This window comes from Octopus sinensis, linkage group LG2 (assembly GCF_006345805.1).
Source record: "Octopus sinensis linkage group LG2, ASM634580v1, whole genome shotgun sequence".
NCBI classification, from domain to species: Eukaryota; Metazoa; Mollusca; class Cephalopoda; order Octopoda; family Octopodidae; genus Octopus; species Octopus sinensis.
The window spans coordinates 196604496-196628316 of NC_042998.1; the positions used below are offsets into that span (position 1 = coordinate 196604496).

At 40.5% G+C, this 23821-nt stretch overlaps 1 protein-coding gene across 2 annotated transcripts in view; it reads right to left on the minus strand.

The window, feature by feature from the left end:
* Positions 1-23821, minus strand: part of LOC115227230 — a 41765-nt gene that overhangs the window by 4678 nt on the left and 13266 nt on the right. The window contains exons 4-14 of one of the 2 annotated variants that reach the window (XM_036500667.1): positions 23068-23137; positions 21399-21572; positions 16981-17027; positions 14839-14995; positions 14015-14188; positions 12388-12440; positions 9618-9783; positions 8261-8437; positions 7278-7525; positions 5253-5327; positions 3310-3524 (exon numbers count right to left, since the gene is read on the minus strand). In XM_036500667.1, the coding sequence (XP_036356560.1) occupies positions 3310-3524; positions 5253-5327; positions 7278-7525; positions 8261-8437; positions 9618-9783; positions 12388-12440; positions 14015-14188; positions 14839-14995; positions 16981-17027; positions 21399-21572; positions 23068-23137 (1556 nt within the window). Of the gene's footprint in view, positions 1-3309; positions 3525-5252; positions 5328-7277; positions 7526-8260; positions 8438-9617; positions 9790-12387; positions 12441-14014; positions 14189-14838; positions 14996-16980; positions 17028-21398; positions 21573-23067; positions 23138-23821 lie in introns of both variants that reach the window. The other variant, XM_036500668.1, reaches the window with a different exon arrangement.

A 23821-nucleotide genomic window follows, 5' to 3' on the forward strand; every position in this document is an offset into this window, starting at 1 on the left:
CATAACCTTTATGAATTAATTCCTAAACACATTAACCCTTTCTTTACCAACCCGGCTGAAACCGGCTCCGGCTCTGTAGTACAAATGTCTCATTTTCACAAGATCTGAATTAAAATCTTCCACCAAACCTTAGTCACAATTTATGTTCCTAACACTAGCTTAATGATAACTAAGTTATTTTACTAAATTCTTTGTTGTATTTAAAGTAATTGAAAGAAACACAGAGCATCTCAAAATAAATACAGTAACGAAAGGGTTAAAGCTGTGACTGATGCCAAAGGTAAAATCAATTCTATATTAAATAATATAACTTCCATTTAACGAGGTGATTCCATTATTTTGTTCAGCCCCTGGAGCAATCAAACTTCTTGATCAAGTTATGAAGGTCACAGAGAAAGTCAGAGGCCAACTGATCCTTAATAGTGTAGACATGGATGTGATGCAGTTTGGTTTTGTCCCTGGAAGTGGCACCACAGATTCAATCTTTCTAGGGAGACAATTACAGAAATTCCTGGCTAAGAATAAACTGCTACACTGGGCTTTTGCTGGTTTGAAGAAAGTCTTTGACATTCAGTAATCTGGTGGAGACTGAAGAAACTAGGAGCAGATGAATGGTTTGTGCAGGGGGTTCAAGCCACGTACAAGGATGCGACAAATGAGGGTTGGCAATGACTTGAGGGATGAATTCAGTATGAACATAGGGAGTACTTCAAGGTTCTCTCCTCAGTCCCCTCTTATTCATTGGTCCTGCAATGCCCATCACAGAGGAGTTTAAAACAAACTGTCCATGGGAACAACTATACGATGATGATGATCTAGTTCTCATAGCTGAATCACTAAGGGAAATTGAGAAGAAACTACAGGCATGGAAACTAAAACTGGAATCGAGAGGTCTTAAGGTAAAGATGAAGGCTTTAGTAAGACCTTGGTAATTTTAGAGGAATGGCCCTGTTTGATAAACGAAAAAGGAGTAGGTATAAACTCTTTACACTTATTTCTTTATTGCCCACAAGGGGCTAAACATAGACAGACAAAGGGATTAAGTCGATTATATCGACCCCAGTGTGTAACTGGTACTTATTTAATCGACCCCGAAAGGATGAAAGGCAAAGTCGACCTCGGCGGAATTTGAACTCACAACGTAAAGGTGGATGAAATACCACTAAGCATTTCACCCAGCATGCTAACATTTACTCCATACACTGTACTTGATGTAAGGTATGGATACACAAGAGATGTAGAACAAGCACTGGCTGATTATCTGAAAATGTCAGCTTCATATGTAGTAGCAGCACTGGAGCAGTTCATACAGGCATCCAGAAACTGAGTCTCTTAAATACCCAGATGATTCATTAGAAGTAGTTGTTAGCTTTTGTTACTGAGATGTAATTAGCAAGGGAAGTGGTGTCTCTGGAAGTATTGTAGGCACAGTGAGAACTGATTGGAGAGAGTTCAGGGAGCTACAATCCCTGCTGATAACAAAAACGAAGATCTTTCCTGTAAGAGTGAAGGACAGACTGGGTGATGCTTGTGTCAGAACTGCAGTGCTGCATGGTGGTGAGACATGGGCCTTAAATGCAGATGGAAGACTGGAAAGAAATGAAGTGAGCATGCTCTGCAGAATGTGCAATATGAGTGTGCATGAAGGAGTTGGTAGAAAGGGCATTGGAGAAATGAAATGTGTGAAAGAAAGAAGACTGCACTGGTATGGACACACGATGTGTATGGATGAGGATAGCTGTACAAAGAAGTGGTGATCACTAAATGTGGCTGGAACTTGCAAAAAAAGGGATGGGACAAAGTGGTTAAGGCTGACCTTAGGACTCTGAGCTTGATGGAGATGACAAAGGACCAGTATCTCTGATGATATGAAGGGTGGCATGCATAGGCGACTGCTGGTCTTCCATAAACAACCTTGCCCAGATTTGTGCCTTGGAGGGGAACTTTCTAGGTGCAATCCCATGGCCATTCATGACCAAAGGGGGTCCACAAATCCCTTCAGGTAGATGGCCCTGCTCAATCTGTAGAAAAGGTGTAAATAGAAACACAATAAGATCCACCCAGTGTAAGCTTTGGACACATAAAAAGTGCAGCAACACCAGAGGAAGGTTATCGGGGAAACTTTTGTATGTGGAAGGTGCACAGGTACAATAAACACTGAAAATGCACAGAAAATAGACTCCATCAAGTACCAGTGGGGTAAGCTAGAGGTAGTAGATAGCTTCTGTTATCTTGGTGATCAAGTTAGTAGTGGAGGTGGATGATCCAAGAGTGTAGCTGAGGATAAGATTAGACTGGGCAAAGTTCAGAGAGCTCCTACCTCTACTGGCAACAAAGGGCTTCTCTCTCTCAAAAGGAAAGGCAGATTGCTTGATGCCTGTGTGCAAACAGCTATGCTACATGACAATGAAACATGGGCTGTGACAGCTTTGAACGTGCGTAGGCTTGAGAGAAATGAAGCCAGTATGCTTTGCTGGATGTGCAATGTCAGTGTGCATGTTCGACAGAGTGTAAGCGTCTTGAGAGAAAAGTTGGCCATAAGAGGCATCAGATGTGGTGTGCAAGAGAGACGACTACGCTGGTATGGTCATGTGATGTGTATAGACGAGGACAGCTGTGTAAAGAAGTGCTGATCTCTGTGGAGGGAACCGGTGGTAGAAGTAGGTCCAGGAAGACATGGGTCTTCAAACTTTGAGCCTCACAGAGGCAATGACTGGTGACCGAGACTGTTGATGTGCTGTGCTTGAGAGGACCTGTCAAGCCAAGTGCACTCGTGCTGGGGGCACATAGAGAACATCTTTTGAAAGTTTGGGCCTCATGGAGGCAAAGTGGCTGAGTTACATTTGAGTGTTGGGCCTCACGGAGGCAATGACCAAAACCTTTGACTTTATGTTGTGCTTGGGAGGAGGACCCATCAAGCCGAGCAGAATCGCAGTGATGGTAAATATCAGTGTTATGCAAATCAATATCCGTGCCGGTGACATGTAAACGCACCCCAGTGTCACTCAAATGGCACATAAAAGCACCCATTACACTCTTGGAGTGGTTGGTTTTAGGAAGGGCCTCCAGCCATAGAAAACCCTGCCAAATCAGACTGGAGTCTGGTGCAGCCTTCCAGTGTGCCTCTCCTGGTCAAACCATCCAACCCATGCCAGCATGGACAACGGACATTAAATGATGATGATGATGATGATGGGTACAAGCGACAAGCGTGCACAGAACCCAGAACCGTGCAGTTTGTAAGCAAACTTCGTAACACACCATCAAGCACAAACACAACTAAGTTCCACAAACAATGGCATTTCCTACCATGTCAATTGACAGAATTCTCTTTGGAGTTGAGCAAACAGGTCTTGGAGGTTATTACAGTTCAGCAAAGAAGAACTTGCACAGTCTGTCGAAGCGGTACCAGTAATTAGTCTTTTGTTTGCCGAAGAGTCGAGATGCTGACATTTGCTGTGTGGTTTCGTTAAAGTGAAAACGTCCTGCATGTTAACATCGGCGCCATCTTGATGGGTTAACGACTGGAAAGAGAAAGACAACGGAGTTATCCTTTATTTTTTATTTGTTGCAGTCATTAGACTGCGGCCAGGCTGGGGCACCACCTTGGAGAATGGTTGGTCAAACAGATCTACCACCCCCACAAGACTTATTGTCTATAAAAGCATGCACATACACACATCTCTCTCTCTCAATATATACACACACACACACACACACACATATAAATATAGTTCTGTATTTAAGAGATGAGGAATTATTTACATTATTTACATTTGACAGATATTTGTCTTCATCTTTGTTGTTAACACGTTTCAGCTGATGTACCCTCCAGCCTTCAGTCAGGTGTCTTGGGGAAATTTCGAACCAGGTATTGTTCACTGTTATTATTATTATTATTATCACTACTACTATTATTATTATTATTATTATACGTGGCATGTAAAAAGCACCATCCGATCGTGGCCGTTTGCCAGCCTCATCTGGCACCTATGCCGGTGGCACGTGAAAAGCACCCACTACATTCACGGAGTGGTTGGCGTTAGGAAGGGCATCCAGCTGTAGAAACACTGCCAGATCTGACTGGCCTGGTGCAGCCTTCTGGCTTCCCAGACCCCAGTTGAACCGTCCAACCCATGCTAGCATGGAAAGCAGACGTTAAATGATGATGATGATGATGATGTCACTGCCTGGTATCAAACTCGGAATATTGGAGTTAGTAGCCTGCACTTTTAACCACTACACTGAGGGGTACATCAGCTGAAATGTTGTGTTAACAACAACCAAGATGAGGACAAATATCTGTCAAATGTAAACAATGTAAAATAATATATATACAATGGGCTTCTTTCAGTTTCCATCCACCAAATCTACTCACAAGGCTTTAGTGGGCCTAAGGCTATTGTAGGAGACACTTGTCCAAGGTGCCACACAGTAGGACTGAACCCGGAACCATGTGTTTGAGAAGCATGCTCCTTACCACACAGCCCTACATGTGCCTATAATTGTGGACAGTATTTGGAAAGATTAAAATTTGAAAATTAAATATAAAAGTAATTAACAAACAAATGAACTCAGCAGAGAAATTTAACCACCATCACCACCACTGCTGGCCCCACCACGACCAAAATTGTTTGAATCATCATCATCAGCATTTAATGTCTGTTTTTCATGCTAGCACGGGTTGGGCGGTTTGACCAGAGTCTGGGAAGCCAGGAGGCTGCACCAGGCTCCAGTCTGATCAGGCAGTGTTTCTACAGCTGGATGCCCTTCTTAACGCCAACCACTCTGTGAGTGTAGTGGGTGCTTTTTACATGCCAGGGGAGGCTGGCAGCGGCCACGATCGGTTGGTGCTTTTTACGTGCCACCGGCACAGAAGCCAGTCAGGGCAGCGCTGGCATCGGCTACGTTCGGATGGTGCATTTTATGTGCCACCGGCACAGGTATCACAACTACAATTTTCACTTGACGTTGATGTTGATGAATAAGTTTGTATTTTGTGGGGGGAATGAAAAAATTGGCATTTTGAGGACTGTCCCTTTAGTCTGAGAGAGAGGGAGAGAGAGAGAGGGAGGGAGTGAGTACAATAATCTCAGATTGAAAAGTCATCCCTAAAATATCAGACCCCTCTCCTGGTTACATCAAACAAACTTTTCTAAGTTCGTGACCATGTTGAAACGTCCTCATTATCTTCAGCTACCATAATGGTCTCTGCATAAACACTAACTTTGAAATAAAGTTTACTCACTTACTTTTAAGGCCGTCTCTAATCTTTCCATTTGTTTTTTCTCTATTGCCAGGGCTTGTTCCAAAAGCTTAATCCGTTGCTAGTAAAAGAGAAAAGAATTTAAACTTCATATAACAGAAAATTACCAATTTTTAAATCTCACAACGAAAGATATTCACCAACAGTTCTTTGGAGTAAAGACTGTTTGCCAACATAACATGGCAGTCCTGGTTTAATTTAGCCCCAGGAGACATCATGTCCAGCTGGCTATACGACACGATCTGTGTCCCTATATTTTCGAACAAGGGTATCTAGCACCCCCACTCAGCTCAAAACAATATCCGTGTATAGTGATTTCTGTTGTATAGCCAATGGAGATGATGTCTCCTGGGGCTAAATGACAGCAACATTCATCCTAAACCAGGACTGCCATGTTATGTTGGCAAACAATCTTTACTTCGTAAAACAGCATAAAATTCAAGGTTGATATTTACTCTCTCATTGTTCATCATCATCATCATTTATCGTCCATTGTCCATGCTGGCATGGGTTGGACAGTTTGACCAAGGCTGGCATGCTGGAAGGCTGCACAAGACTCCAGTCTGATTTGGCATGGTTCCTATTGCTGGATGCCTTTCCTAACGCCGACCACTCCGAGAGTGTAACAGGTGCTTTTAACGTGTCACTGGCACAGGTGCCATTTGCTTGACACCAGTATCTGCCATGACTGCAATTTTACTTGGCTTGATGGGTCTTCTTAAGCATGACACAATGCGAAAAGTCTCGGCCATTGCCTCTGTGAGGCCCAACATACAGAAAATAAGAAATGGTTGTTTGAATCAAAGAATGTGTATTCTATGTAAATGTGTCTGTAAAATGCATTTTTGAAAGTTGAGAATATCAGAACGCCCTGAGAGAAAAGTTGGGCATAAGAAGCATCAAATGTGGTTTGCAAGAGAGACGACTGCACAAGTATGGTCATGTTCTACATATGGATGAGGACAGCTGTGTGAGGAAGTGCCACACCTTAACAGTGGAAGGAACCTGTGGAAGAGGTAGACACTGGAAGACATGGAATGAGATGGTGAAGCATAAACTTCAAACATTGGGCCTTGCAGAGGCAATGACAGGAGACCAAGAGCTTCGGAGATATGCTGTGATTGAGAAGATCCGGAAACTAAAGTGAGGTTGCAGCCAAGTATATCCAGCCCAGTTAAGTGTACCCTGTACAATATCATAGCTGTGGCCACTGGCTCTTCACTGGCTCCCATGCCGGTAGCACGTAAAAAGCACCATCTGAACATGGTTGATGCCATGCCCACATGACTGGCTCCTGTGCTGGTGGCACATAAAAAGCACCAACCAAATGTGGCCAATGCCAATACCTGCTAACTGGCCCTGCAGTGCCGGAGGCATGTAAAAAGCACCAATTGAGCGTGGTCATTGCTAATCCCATCTAACTGGCTCCCGTACTGGTGGCACGTAAAAAGTACCCACTGTAGTCTTGGAGTGGTTGGCATTAGGAAGGGCATCCAGCCGTAGAAACATTGCTAGGTCACGTTGGAGCCTGGTGCAGAAAGTATACAACCCTAGTGTTGATCTGCTAGAAAAAGCAGTCCAGTCTCTCTTAAACTACACCCTACCACAGTAATCCCTCACCATATTGCAATTAACCTATCGCGGTTTATTATTTAAGCTTACGCTGATTCCTTCGTGGTGTTGTTTTGCATTTATAATAAAATAAATATATACACATCTTTATATATAAAAGTAAGGTTGTGTGTTTGTCTCCTACGATTTAGATTCCTAACTACTCCCACATTTTGTGGGTATTAGCGTGCGTCTACGATGAGTCTACGATTTAAAAAAAAATTTACCATCATTTTTATTCCCATTTTTAATGCATTTCTTTGCTATTTTTTGGCTATAACTCTCTAAAAGTGCTTATATAGTTATTTCCCTTACAAACCCAAGCAACGCCAGGCGATACTGCTAGTTATTAAAATAAAAAAAATTTACAGTACAGTACTGAAATTAATGGAATACTTACTTCAGCCACATTTTGAATAATCGACAGTTGTAATATTTCTCGTTCAAGTCCTGTAATTTGGTCCAGAGATAATTGATGCGTTGAGGATTGATGAAGTGTTAAAGTTTTACTGCTCTTTTGATTTTCCAGCTCTTTCTGTAGGTTTACCTTGTTTTGCTCTGCCTTCAAAGCCAATTGCCTCAGCTGTTCTAAGTTTTTCTTCAGCAAAACACACCTTGATTTAATTCTGGCTATTGATGCAATTACATCTGGATGAAGAGAATAATTTCGAGTATGTAATAAATACATATTTCATTCAAATTTTTTATGCATGTTTTTCCATGTTAACATAGGTGAGACAAAAATGAGGTTTGTTTTATAGCCAGATGTCCTTCCAGTTGCTAACTGTTCCCTGTTTTTCAAGCAAGGGATCTCATATGTTAGAAGTTATTGAGGCAGCAAAGCTGGCTGATGGTTCATTGATAGGCAATGGCAACAAACACAGACATACATGCTGTATAGTGAAAGTGGTAGTAAAAAGCCATTATAAATAGACCAGTAAAGGTCGAGAGTATGTGTCAACTGTGTTGATAGTCGTGTCTGTGTTGATATAGTAATTATCCTGTGATACTGAGTGGATATTATAACGAACCAATTTTTTTGAGGATAATAACACTCCATGACTGGGGGGTCGTACAGTGCCAGATAGAACCATTCTATCGACAACTTTGGACTATAACAATATCTGTCAGAGCGACAACCGTCATCAAAAGACAGATACACAAAGTGGCAAATGACTGCTTTACAACAATACATATATGCACAATCACACATAACCAGCTTCTTTCAGTTTTCATCTATCAGCCCAGGGCCATAGTAGAAGACACTCGCCCAAGGTGCTACCCAGTGTGACTGAACCTAAAACCACATGGATTGGGAATTGAAAATTTTAAAAACACAGCTCATGATAAACGGATGCATATATCAAAATGCTACTATTTTACCTTGAGGATGAGTCCATCTTTCAGCTGTTGTTTCATTCCTTGAACTCCTTTGTGAATGATTTTTGTGATCATCTGTCTCAGTAGAGGCGCACTGTGTGGTATGAGTTACAGCTTGGCTAGGTCCAGATTCCAAAATATCAACATGCTGCTTATAACTTTTTAGACCATTCATTAAAGCTGGAAAGAAATCAACAAAACATACCGTAAATCCTCGAGTATAATCCGCATTTTCCCCAAAAATTTAAAGGTCAAAATCTCTAGTATGTACTATATACGAGGTTAAAAATGAAAAATATTTTCTAAGCAATGTCCAAGTCTCTATTTGCTGTCCGGCAATGTTTATTCAGACGCATTTTGTGATGTCGGGCGCGAAAATACCTTAAGCTAAGCCTAAAAGCAATGAAGTCATAAAAGAATCATCCATAACTTGCAGTAAGCAACATTTATTAAACGTTATTACTGTTATTTCTTTATTTTCTGCGAACAAAATGCACAAAAAAGCTACACGTTTGTATTACGTTATATATACAATAATAATAAAGGACGTTAGCGTATACATTTTTACAAACCAAGGACGTTATATAGACCTCCTTGACTCAAGTTAGAGAAGGGGTGCGTATTATACACAAGGTTTAGCGTTTTCAGAGGTACAGCTCCCTAAAAATCCACTGCGTATTATACACAAGGGCGAACTATACTCGAGGATTTACGGTACGTTTGGATATAATATAATCTTTTCTACTTTAGGCGCAAGGCCCGAAATTTTGGGGGAGGGGGCCATGGTACTTAATTTATTGACCCTGAAAGAATGAAAGGCAAAGTTGACCATGACAGAATTTGAACTCAGAACGTAAAGACACACGAAATACACTAAGCATTTTGTCTGACATGCTAATGTTTCTGCCAACTTGCCACCTTAATAATAATCTTTTGTACTCCAGGCACAACGCCCGAGACTTCGGGGAAGGGAGCCAGTCGATTAGATCGACCTCAGTATGCAACTGGTACTTAATTTATCGATCCCAAAAGGATGAACGGCAAAGTCAACCTTGGCAGAATTTGAACTTAGAACATAAAGACAGACGTGCCAAAATTTTTTTTGTGAATGAAATTGCCTGAAAATTCCCAGAAACTATTATTTTGTCCTAAATAACAACTGAAAAAAAATTTCATTGAAATCCGTTTGATAAAGATTGCATACGCATTAAGAACATGTTTCATTCTTTGATACAGATCATACACAAATCACAATTTGTATCACAAGTATTTGTTTTACACCCTTACAAATTAAGGGTCAGTTTGAACAGACGATCAGCATGAATGGGTTAAAGTAATACAAAGATAGAGAATGGTTTACCTTCTATGTTTGTTTCAGAAAAAGTGTAGACTGGTTTATCAGAAGTCTGATGATCATCGTTGATTGAAGGCTTTGTTGTTGGAAGTTTCTTGTAAGAACCAGTGCTGATATCAAAAATCTGATCTGAGTGTGGTCTGACATCACAACAGCTGGGAGGACTAAATATCTGTACCAAAGAAAACAGAGACTCATGTAACACAACAAAAACTGCACTGGAATAATAAGCCTTCCTTTCCTACATGCTTGGTCACATTTCGCTGAATGAAGGGAAACAACACAGAGCTGTGAGGACATTCTTCTGTCCTGCAAGGTACAAGGCAACCTCACTCATGTTGGTGCCACAATAAAATGTACCGAGTACAATCTCTAAAGCAGTTGACAGATTACATTGTTGAGCAGACTCTTTTAGTCTTCTTAGGGGATGACTAAGTACGTTGGGGCCATAATAAAATGCACCCAGTACACTGTATAAAAAGTCTGGTATAAAGAAAAGGTTCCAGTGTAGAATTTATGCCAAAATAAAATCTACAGAGCAAGATATATATTTTGCACAATTTGTACTGAGTAATTCCATAATGAAGTTGAAACAAACCTGAAAACACTTGGTCGTCTACTACTACTACTACTACCACCACCACCGTTGCCATGACTACTAGCGTTCCTAATCCTCAAATTGTCCCCAATCATGTCTAGGAGGGCAACTGCTCCTAATAAGTTTTTTATATATAAAGGATGGAAGTGGAAATAGTCCAGAAGTCTAAAACATTGCAATTTAAGAAGGAATTTAATAAAAATGATTTTGAAAAAGAAGATATTACTGGTTTCAATGAATCTCATCAGTAAAAATTTTATTAAAAAAATGGAGTAAAAACAGTTTATCTTCCGTCTGGGGATCAAGAACATGTCTGGGGGTGGGGTCAAGAATGTCTTGATCCCCAGACAGATGACAAACTATTTTTACTTCAAATTTTAATAAGTTTTTACTGATGAGATTCATCGAAACCAGTAATATCTTCTTTATATAATTTTTAAAATCATTTTTTATTAAATTCCTTCTTAAATTCTTGGACTTATTTCTGTGCTATTTCCACCTCCATCCTTTATATATATATATATATATATATATATATAATATATATATATATATATATATATATATATAAAGTTCAGCAACAATTTAGATTCAAATGAACATGGTACTTAATTTAGATGCACCAGAATTTTGTATGGTGTTATCCATAAAAATTTGCGAGGTGATTATAATAAAATGATGTAGTGCGAAACAATTGTACCAAATTACCGGAGTCATTCTTGTTGCTTATTTTTTAGTATATATATATATATACATACATATAGCTAGCTAGATGCAAGCCCATGATTCTGAGTTCAGTCCCACTGTGCAGCACCTTGGGCAAGAGTCTTCTATGCTCGCCCCAGGTCAATCAATGCCTTGTGAGTGAATTCGGAAGACAGAAATTATGTGGAAGTCTGTTGCATATATATGTGATTGTGTGTGTGTGTGTGTGTCTGTTACATTTTTGTGTCTGTTACATTTTTGTGTCTGCCCACTCTCCCCCTCACTGCTTCACATCTGGTGTTAGTTGCTGATGTTCCCTTAACGTAGAGGTTCAGCAAAAGAGACAAACAAAATAAGGACCGAACTTAAAAAGAAAAAGAAGTATAGGAGTTGAGTTATTCAACTAAACCCTTTGAAGTGATGCCCCAGCATGGCCACAGTCCAATGACTGAAACATGTAAAAGAAGGTACCTTTTATCTTTTACTTTATCACCATCATTTAACACCTGCCTTCCATGCTGGCATGGGTGAAACAGTTTGACAAGAGCTGGCCAGGCAGAAGCCTGCACCAAACTACTGTAACTGTTTCAGCAGGATGTCCTTAGACTGTGCCCATGCTGGAGGACACAAACACACCAACATTGGTTGTTAAATGGTGGGAGGGGGGGGGGGACAACCACAGACACAAATACAATTCACACACTGTGCTTGAGGAGACCTATTGAGTCAAGTACATCAACATCAGAAATCAAATGGAAATTACATTTGTGATACCTGTGCCGGTGGCATGTAAAAAGCACCATCCGAACGTGGCCGATGTCAGTGCCACCTTGATTGGCTTCCGTGCTGTTGGCACGTAAAAAGCACGAACCGATTGTGACCATTGCCAGCCTCACATGGGATCTGTGTCGGTGGCATGTAAAAAGCACCATCCGAACGTGGCCGATGCCAGCGCCACCTTGACTGGCTTCTGTGCTGGTGACACGTAAAAGCACGAACCGATCATGGCCATTGCCAGCCTCGCATGGTACCTGTGTAGGTGGCATGTAAAACGCACCCACTACACTCACAGGGTGATTAGCATTAGGAAGGGCATCCAGCTGTAGAAACACTGGAGCCTGGCGCAGCCTCCTGGCTTCCCAGACCCCGGTCAAACCGTCCATCCCATGCTAGCATGGAAAACAGACGTTAAACGATGATGATGATATATATATACATATATATGTGTATAAATGATAGGCTTCTTACGGATTCTGTCTACTGAATCCACTCACAAGGTTTTGGTTAGCCTGGGACTATAGAAGACGCTTGCTCAAAGTGCTAAGCAGTAGGACTGAACCCAAAACCATGTGGCTGAGAAGCCAACTTCTTACCACACAGCCACTGGTTTCCAAAATATACATAATTACATGGGTTCTAAAACAGAGACAATTCTTGTAGCACAAATCAATGTTAAATCAACAGAATACTTACTTGATCAGCCTTCTGTTTAGTGGCAGTCACTGATGTTCTTTTTCCTTCAGGTTCTGTAATATAAAAGTAGAGATTCAGGTGAGGTCAGGTGTGAGAGGCATGAGCTGTTGAGGCACTCTTGGGTCCTCCCAGGCAGCCTGTTAAACAGGGTCCCAGTCAGTCCCTATGTGCACAAAATATCTCCTCATCTGCCGTGATCATGTGGCATGTGGTCATCGACACAAGCTGTCAGGCCAGCTGGAGGCTCAGTGAAGAGAACACAGTAAGCAGGGGCTAACTCAGAAAATTGACCAACATGGCCAAACAGTCTCTGAGCTGGCGTCCCTCTGTGTAGAGTCGAGGGTTGGATATGGAATCTGAAGAATGGTAACTCATAAGCCTGTAAAACATCTTTGTACCAAAGGAGTTCAAGCAATTCCTAAGGGTCCCAGACAGTGTCCAAGTCTCACAACTAAAGAGCAGGACAGGGATAAAGAAAAAAGAATGCTAAAGGGTTAATTAAGAAACATTCTTTGCAAACCCATTTGTTAAGATATTATACAATAAATTCTTTTGAAAGTCATCCGAACGTGGCTGTTGCCAGCGCCGCCCCGACTGGCCTTGTACCGGTGGCACGTAAAAAGCACCATCCGATTGTGGCCGTTGCCAACCTCGCCTGGCCCCCGTGCCGGTGGCACGTAAAAGCACCCACTACACTCTCGGAGTGGTTGGCGTTAGGAAGGGCATCCAGCTGTAGAAACATTGCCAGATCAGACTGGAGCCTGGTGCAGTCTCCTGGCTTCCCAGACCCCAGTTGAACCATCCAACTCATGCTAACATGGAAAGCGAGTGCTAAACGATGATGATGATGATATTATTGGGAAAACTGTTTCGGTTGAACAGCAGAGATGAGATTGAAGTTATTATTTGTCAATCACGATATAAGAGAAATTTTTAAAGATCCCAAAGAAGCAGTTTTTAGGGTTTTTGTCTATGTCTGTAATGTAGCAATCATAAGAAACATTGGTGTCTCAGTTTGATGTTATTAAATGTTCTGGCGAGACTACAGCAGCCTTTGAATGGAATAGATGGGACCACTACATATAAACAGAAGCGGTCTGATGTAGTGGGCAGTTTGTAGTTTGGTCTTTGAAGTCAAGGTACAGTTTACAGTTCAAGCTAGTCTGTTAGAAATATTGATTGTTGGTTCTTTGCGTGTCTGTTACTGCCATTGTTTCTATTTTGTATTGTTATAACACTGTTACAGTGTATTCTTTATCTATTGTCAACAATATGAACCATACCACAATATTGGAGGCATAAGGATCATCATCATCGTTTAATGTCCGTTTTCCATGCTAGCATAAGTTGAACGGTTCAACCGGAGTCTGGGAAGCCAGGAGGCTGCGCCAGGCCCAGTCTGATCTGGCAGTGTTTCAACAGCTGGATGCCCTTCCTAACGCCTGGCATCAACCACGTACGGAAGGTGCTTTTTACGTGCCAGGGGAGGCTGGCAACAGCCACGTTCGGTTGGTGGTTTTTACATGCCACTGACACGATAGCCAGTCAAGGCAGCGCTGGCATCGGCCACATATAACATTAAAACACTGAAAATGAAAAGAGTCAATTATCAACAGAAGCTACTTACTACTCTGCTGAGGTGCTAAGCTTTCAAATGTCTCCTTCCCAGCCTTGTTTTTTGGGCAGTTTTTGTAAGTGTCTGCCTCAGAGAGGAGTTGCTTATTGCGACTCATTGCTAGATTAAGCTCAGATTCTAAATTCTTCATCTGCTTCTCAAAACTTCTCAAAGCAGTCATTAAAGCTGGAAAGATATCAACAAAATACAAAATACACCTTTAAATCAGTAGTTTTCAACAAGGGTCCATGTAAAATTTTGCTTTAAAATTTATCTGCAATAAATTGCTGATACTTCGACAAGACACAAAATATTTCAACATTTATTTTATACAATTTCTAAAGGTATTTAACTATAAAGCGGCGAGCTGGCAGAAACGTTAGCATGCCAGGCGAAATGCGAAGCCGTATTTTATCTGACATTACGTTCTGAGTTCAAATTCCGCCGAGGTCGACTTTGCCTTTCATCCTTTCGGGGTCGATAAATTAAGTACCAGTTGTGCACTGGGGTCGATATAATCGACTTAATCCGTTTGTCTGTTCTTGTTTGTCCCCTCTGTGTTTAGCCCCTTGTGGGCAGTAAAGAAATAGGTATTTAATTATGAAGATGTGATAGGATTTTTTTTAAACATTCAAGAGCGCTGAAAAGGAGAGTAAAACAGAAATCTAAGGGATCGACAGGTAAAAATTGGTTGAGAAACACTGGTTTCTGTATAATTATGATGATTAAAAATGACTAACAGGTATTTTAAGTCTCATACTGTAACAGAGATAGTGTGTGTGTGTGTGTGTGTGTGTATATATATTAATGTAATACAATGATGAAGAACAATTTACCTTGTGTTTTAGGTTTAGGAAAACCATAGACTGGTCTTTCAGAAAGTTGTTGAGAATCACTGGTCAGAGGCAGCTTCCTATAAGAACCGGTACTTATGTCATCAAATATCTGCTCTGAACCAGGTTGAAGATCAGAACTGTCAGAGAGATTAGCCATCTGTACCAAAGAAAATGGAAATAATACAGTATAGAGTGCTTCACAAAGATTGGTCCAGAAAATTCTAGACTCAAAAAAAAAAAAAAAAACTACTAAACATCTACAAATCTCAAATGAGACCCAAAATGAAGCCTGGATACTAAATCAGGCATAGAAGCTATAAAAACATCCAGACATCCTAGAACACATCCAAAGAAGGTCATATAAGTTACAGGCAAGAAATCACTCACCAAAACGTCCCAACCTCTGAACCACAGAACTACTGTCTCCTCCCCACTTCCTCTAACACTCTTTTGTACCAATACTACACTGACTACTACCTGGCTTCTGACCAATCAGGCACTGAAGACTCTCTCATCTCTCCAACTATGGAGCGTCAATACACCAAGATCCTGCACTATTCATTCCACGCCATAAGCCCACGGGCATATGACGTAGTGGTTAAGAGTGCAGGCTACTAACCCCAAGATTCTGAGTTTGATTCTGAGTTACGTACCTCTGGCACAGGAGCCAGTCAGGCGGACATAGCACTGATCACGTACAAATGGTGCTTTTTACGTGCCACCGGCACAAGAGCCAGTCAGGGGGCACTGTATTGGCCATGTTAGGATGGTGCTTTTTACGTGCCACCACAGCAAAAGAACCAGCCAAAGGGCACTGCATCAGCCACATTTGGATGGTGCTTTCCATGTGCCATCGGCACGAGCCAGTCAGGGGTCACTGCATCAGCCACATTTGGATGGTGCTTTTCATGTGTCACCAGCACCGGAGCCAGTCAGGTGGATCTGGCATCGACCGTTGTCTATTTTTAGTATTTTATTTTCTTTCCCTGCATGTGTTCTTCATTATTGATTTATTGGGAATCCAGCAGGGATTTCATTTAGGGCCCTGTGAGTGAATTCACTAGACGGAAACTGTGTGGAAGCCTGTTAGAGGGACTATACCTCTAACTCAAAGACCAAGATTGTTTACACACTGATAATGAATCTGTCTGAGGACCATGTTAAGGGGTCACATGTCTGTGGGATACACAGCCATTTAGGTAATCAGTCAATGTTTAGGTTTCTCAATTGATGGAACAACTGGAATGACCATCAAAACTGATGTGTTGTGGGGAGGGGGGGGTCTGTCTAATCTTTTTATCAAACTCTACCACAGCAGACAAATGATGTAGGATTTGAACTCACAAACTACTCCACTGCATTGTCTTCTAACTATTGGAAACTGAAAAGAATCATGAAATGGTGTTATGTGGAGACCCTGAATGTATCAAAATGCCTGAGTAAACCTAAGCAGAGTCTGCAACTTCTTGTGTATCACCAAGTTAGCAGCATCCAGGCTTCAGCCCCAGCTTATCTCAATTGTCATGATATTGTCCAAGATAACACCCGTGCTGGTGGCACATAAAGAGCATACTTTGAACATTGGGCCTCACAGAGGCAAAGAAGCTGAGTTCCTCTTGAGCGTTGGGCCACACGGAGGAAAAGTAGCTGACTTGCTTTTGAGTGTTGGGCCACACGGAGGTGAGGTGGCTGAGTTCCTTTCAAGCGTTGGGCCTCACAGAGGCAATGACCAAAGCATTTGGCATTATGTCCTGCTTGAGAAGACCCATGAAGCTGAGCAAAATCACGGTCATGGCAGATACCAGTGTCATGCAAATTGGCACCCGTGCCGACGGCACGTAAACACACACTGGTGTCACCAAATAATACCTGTGCCAGTGGCATGTAAAAGCACCCATTACACTCTTGGAGTGTTTGGTGTTAGGAAGGGCAACCAGCCATAGAAAACTATGCTAAATCAGGCTGGAGTCTGGTGAGCCTTCCACCGTGGCAGCCCGGTCAAACCGTCCAATGGACATTAAATGACGATGATGATAAATACTAATTGACTGAGTTGATTGAGAGCGGTTTGTTCCGTTCTCCAAAAGAAAACTCCGGGAAATGATTTAAGTAGAGAAATTACTAAATTAATAAAATACTTACTTCAACCTGTTTAGCAGCAATCACTGATGACATCTTTTGTTGAGGTTCTGCAATAAAAAAGGATTCCATTCTTAAAAAAATACTGGCTCTCAACGATTCATATCCAGACATTCAAGACCCATCACATTCATAGGAATCATGGAAAAAATGGGATTAAAGCAATGTTTCTGGACACAGGTTTGGTTGTGTGGTGGACAAATTTACTTTGCTATCATGGAGTTCAAGTTCAATCCCATTGTAGGACATCTCCAGGAAATGTCTTTTACAAAATTATTTGGGAGCGTAAGGAGACATAAATACTCATTACTTTCAAGAAAAAACTGCCTTATTTAGTGAGGTAGGGAGTAAACAATGTTCTTCTAAAAACCAACCCCAATAGAAAGGCATCCATTTTGTAGACAGACGACAAAAGGAGGAGAATGTTGAAGTAATGAATTTAAATGTTGAATCATTCTTGCTGTCATCGTCCTAATCAACATTGGTTTAGATGATGATGATGATGATAAAATGATTAGAGCAAAAATGATTTAACATTTAACCCTTTAGCATTTAAACCGGCCAAAAGTATTCTGCTTGTTTTATGTTCAAACTGGCCAGATCTGGTCTCTCACACCAACCCTACAATATTGTTTAAAAAATTAACAGCTACCTCATCAAAATCTCATAGCTACAAGATAATGCATGATTAGTTCAAAACTATTTGGATAAAGAAGCATTAATTTTGGCAGAATAATGCGAACACTAAAGGGTTAAATTCATTGCTTCAAAAAGAGGAGAATGTTGAGTGTGGCTGTTGCCAGTACCGCCTGACTGGCCTCGTGCCAGTGGCACGTAAAAGCACCCACTACACTCTCAGAGTAGTTGGCATTAGGAAGGGCATCCAGCTGTAGAAACTCTGCTAGATCAGATTGGAGCCTGGTGCAGCCATCTGGTTCGCCAGCCCTCAGTGAAACCGTCCAACCCATGCCAGCATGGAAAGCAGACATTAAACGATGATGATAATGATGATGACACACACATGCATTTATATAAATGAAAGGCAATTATCAATATATATCTTATTACCTTGAAGATGGGTCAATCTTTTAACTGTTGTTTCATTTTTCCCCTTTCTTTCCTTTTCTAGTTTCAGCTAAAGAGCTGTGGCCCCGCTGTTTGCTTTGCTATACTTTCATTAAACCTCCTCTGATATATGGCATTTGGTGAATGAGGGAGTTTGATGCTGCTGCCCTCATCCGTGTTTCTTGCTGCAAGGTAGGTCCATCTGAAACTCTTGACAAAAGGAGATCCAGTTTTGTTGCAAAGATGCCTACATCTACCCCATGTAGGTCCCTCAGGCTTTGTGGAAGGATACCGAAGAGCTATAGGCCCTTGAAGCCCAAACTGTCGCAGTACCTGGTCCTGTATCCCGATGGCAATGCTAGAATCTTTGGTACCATGCAGTGGTGCCTCGTTCTACTGTTTGTGCAACTGACACTGCCAAAGTTTGGTACAAGTTCCAGGATTTTTCTAGATGTATATTACTGCGTATCTTTCCTGCCTTTGTTTTAGGGAGTAGAGTCGTAACTTTTCAGTCTCTCCCGGTAGCTGACATGTAGCACTGAGACAATCTTCTTCATGTAGCTTTGCTCGATTGCTTGGAGTTCATGGAAATTTTAACACTTATATCCATTTATCAGATCAAAATTACAGAGAATTTTCTGTTATCCAAAGTCTTATTTGGTTATACACAAATGTATAAACCAAGGTTTTTTGAATAATGAAAGCCTTATGTTATTTTCTGTGCCCATGGCAACTTGGTGTCTATTGTTTATTGTTATATGAAATGAAATCAATATATCGATTTCGTTTATATTGATTTGAATACTAGAAGAAAACTGCTAGTGTGTGTGCATATATATATATATATATATATACCGGAGTAAACACATAAATGTGAAACAAGGTGGGAAAAAGAGTACTCAAATACCAGTGGTAGAGTAATATGCTTTACTTAAAGCAGCAGAAAATTCAACAAAACCTGTTACTCTGAGTTTCCGAACGGCAACGAGAAACTCAGAGTAACAGGTTTTGTTGAATTTTCTGCTGCTTTAAATAAAGTATATATATATATCAGGGGTGACTCCAGGTCGTCAGCATCACTCGGGCTCATTACAGATTTTTCAGAGGACACATGCCTGTTCATACAATTTCACATTTTTCTGCTTTATTTCTAGCTCCAAATGGCTTATTTTTTTTTATACCTAGCACTATGTCTTTCTCCATTTCTAAGTTAAGATTTAAAATAAAGCAACCTTGCAAAACACAATTGATTTTTACACACAGACGCACAGAATAACAGCAATCAAATAACAACAACAGAGATCTGACTGTCACCGACAAGAGATGCCAGTTAGTTTTTTACGCCTTCTAGGCTCATTCATATTAACCTGAACTGCTGGATAAATTTTCATTCCCTTAAGATTGTTGAAGAACGGAAACTTTACATAGATTGGAATTTAAATATTAATCTCTATAGAAATTTGTTTCAAGAAAACATTGAATTTGAATTACTTTCAATTTTTACGGTTATTGATAACAACTCAGGCTGTAACTTCTGACCCCGAGTCAGGCGTGTGTAAACAATGTTGAGAGAATGTCAGCCACGAATGATATTTTTTGACACAGGGCACCTCTAGGACGACCGCCAGACACTGAACGAAAATAAATGAACTGGAACCTGGATCAATAAAAGGAGCTCCAGTTATTGGCTGCTGTTACATACTTGAAGTGTTGGTAGAAATTATATCAGCTTGCAAATACACGTACACTTTACTAAATTTATACTCAGGCTAAGGCCGAACAGCCTGGGTGACAGTTGTCACTGATATATATATAAATATATATATATACACACACATACATATATAGGTCCGGCAGTCGCCATAATAGATCGGTAGCCACTACACACATTTTTTTTCTCTCCTTGTTTTTTCTGTGTCCCTTTCTGTAGAAGAGCGTAGGCTCAAAACGTAAAAGACTTTTTCAATTCCTGGGTGTTATACTAATACACTTGTTTGTTTTCTACACCACCTGTCTTCATCTTTTGTTTTTTTTCGTAAACTCCCCCTATATATATATATGTATGTGTGTATATATATATATATATATATATATATTATATATATATATATATTGTATTTATGTGTATATATATATATATATATGTATTTATGTGTATATATATATATATATATATAATATATGTATTTATGTGTATATATATATATATATGTATTTATGTGTATATATATATATATATATATATATATATATATATATGTGTATTTATGTGTATATATATATATATATATATATATATATGTATTTATGTGTATATATATATATATATATATAATATATATATGTATTTATGTGTATATATATATATATATGTATGTGTATATATATATATGTATGTGTATATATATATATATATGTATATATATATATATATATGTATGTGTATATATATATATATATATGTATATTATATATATATATGTGATGATGATGATGATGATGATGATGATGTGTATATATATGTATGTGTATATATATATATATATTATATATATATATATGCATGTGTGTATATATATATATATATATATAAAATCAACATTAACATCATCATTTAACACCCACTTGTCTATGCTCACATTGGTCACACAGAATTTTCAGCCAAGTACCCACCCTTGTGTGCAAGCAGGGTAAGATTTCCCCACAGGGCAAGAGAGTGTTATATGGAACACTAAAAAGTAACATCGCTTGTATAACAGTAATGTTCATCTGCAACTATAACATAATGTCAAGAAAATGGGTACACACAACATCATCGTTTAACAGGTTTTCCATGCTGGCATGGGTTGGATGCTTTGACAGAAGCTGGCAAGCTGGGAAACTGCGCAAGACCCCAGCCATCTGTTTTGGCATTGATTCTACAGCTAGATGTCCTTCCTAATGCTGACCACTTTACAGAGTGACCTAGGTGCTTTATACGTGGCACCAGCACAGATCCATTTTACACACCTTTTGCTTAAAAACACATCTTCTGAGTGTTGGGTCACACAGAGGCAATGACGAATGACTGAGACCTTTGGCATTATGTCATGCTTGAGAAGAAGACCCACCAAGCCAAGTAAAATCAAAGTAGCGGCAGATACTGGTGTCACACAAATGGCACCCATGAAAGTGGTACATAAAAATACTCATTACATTCTTGGAATTGTAGGGGTTAGAAAGGGCATCCAGCCATAGAAAACCATGCCAAATCAGACTGGAGTCTGGTGCAGCCTTCCAGTTTGCCAGCATGGACAACGGACATTAAATGATGATGATAGAAATGAAAGACAGTTATCAATCAATATGCTTATTACCTTGAGGATGGGTCAATCCTTTGACTGTTGTATCATTTCCTGAATTGTCTTGGGAATAGTTTCCGTAAGCATCTGGCTCAGAGATGCAGTGTTTACTATGACTCATAGCTTGGCTATGATCAACTTCTTCATTTTCTAAATCTTCCTCAAAGCTTCTCAGAGCAGCTCGAAATTCTGAAAAAAAAAAAAAGTATATATATATATATATATATTCTTTTACTCTTTTACATGTTTCAGTCATTTGACTGTGGCCATGCCGGAGCACAGCCTTTAGTCGAGCAAATCGATCCCGGGACTTATTCTATCGGTCTCTTTAGCCGAAACGCTAAGTGACGGGGACGTAAACACACCAGCATCGGTTGTCAAGCAATGCTAGGGGGACAAACACAGACACACACATATATATATATATATACATATACATGACAGGCTTCTTTCAGTTTCCGTCTACCAAATCCACTCACAAGGCATTGGTTGGCCCGGGGCTATAGCAGAAGACACTTGCCCAAGATGCCATGCAGTGGGACTGAACCCGGAATCATGTGGCTGGTTAGCAAGCTACTTACCACACAGCCACTCCTGCGCCTATATATATATATATATAAGCATGTAAAAGGCACCATTCGAGCATGATCGTTACCAGCATCGCCTTATTGGCACATAAAAACACCATTTGAGCATGGTCATCTTACTGGCCCTCGTATCGGCGGCACATAAAAGCATTCAGCTGTAGAAAATCTGACAGATGAAGATTGGAGCCTGGTGCATCCATCTGGTTCGCCAGTTCTCAGTCAAATTGTCCAACCCATGCCAGCATGGAAAGCAGACGTTAAATGATGATGATGATGCTGCTGTAATATAGCCCCAGCTGGCTATACAACATGATCTGTGTCCTTATATTTTCAAACAAGGGAATCTAGGACTACTATAAGGACACAGATCATGTCGTATAGCCAGCTGGATACAATGTCTCCTGGGGCTAAATTACAGCAACATTCGTCCTAAACCAGGACTGACGTGTTATGTTGGCAAACAATCTTTACTCCAAAGTACTGTTGCTGAATATCTCTCGTTGTGAGATTTACAAATAGTAATTTTCTAATGATGTTGGTATGTTTATATGCATGTAACTTAGCAATTCAGTAAAAGAGACTGACAGAATAAGTACTCATCATCATCATCATCATCATCGTTTAACGTCCGCTTTCCATGCTAGCATGTATTAGACGATTTGACTGAGGACTGGTGAACCAGATGGCCACACCAGGCTCCAATCTTGATCTGGCCGAGTTTCTACAGCTTGATGCTCTTCCTAACGCCAACCACTCCGAGAGTGTAGTGGGTGCTTTTTACGTGCCACCAGCATGGGGCCAGTCAAGCAGTACTGGCTATGACCTCGCTCGAATATTTTACACATGCCACCGGCACAGGCGCCAGTAAGGCGACGTTGGTAACGATCACGCTCGAATGGTGCCCTTTTACATGCCACTGGCACGGAGCGAGTTGGCTGCTCTGGCAACGATTACGCTCGGATGGTGCTCTACCGAGCTTAAGAAAAAAACCAGATTCAATCAATTCATTCAACTAAAAGTTCTTCAAAGCGGTTCCCAAGCATGGTTGCAGTTTAAAGATTGAAACAGCAGATAAAAGTTAATGGAGAATGATTTACCTTGTACTTGATTTTCGAGAGAAGCGTCCAAAGGTATTTCAATGCTAGAACTACCTGAAAGACTAGACATCTGTATCGAAGAAAACAAAAAGCAGGATTATTATTTCAACATCAGAATGGTTGCATCACAAAGACTGGCTTACCTTTTCAGAGCCAGAAAATTCTTCAGTCTTCACCAAACAATACCAAGAATCTAAAAATCTCAGTTGAAACTCAAAATGAAGAGTTGCTTCCACATTTAGGATGGCGTTACGACAACCACACAGACATCATTGTCATTTAACAACTGTTTTCCAAGTTGGCATGGATAGGAGACAGTTCGATAGGATCTGGCAAACCAAAGGACTGCACCAAGTTCCAATGTCTGCTTTGGCAGGGTCTCTGTGACCGAATGTCCTTCCTTAACGCCAAATACTCAACAGAGTGCACTGGGTGCTTTTTATGTGACACCACGTAGCTTGCAAAACAAGATCCCACAACTGAGGCAGGAGTGGGAGGTGTAGAAAGAGGGGATGTGGCTTTATGTTTTTAAAAAATGTTTCCTATCAACTAGAATTACATTAAAAATTCAATATGGTAGACGGAAACTGAAAGAAGCCCATCGTATATATGTGTGTATATATGTTTGTCCCCCCAACATCGCTTGACAACCGATGCTGGTGTGTTTACGTCCCTGCAAAAGAGACAGATAGAACAAGTACTAGGCTTACAAAGATTAAGGCGGTGCTCCAGCATGGCCACAGTAAAGAGTATG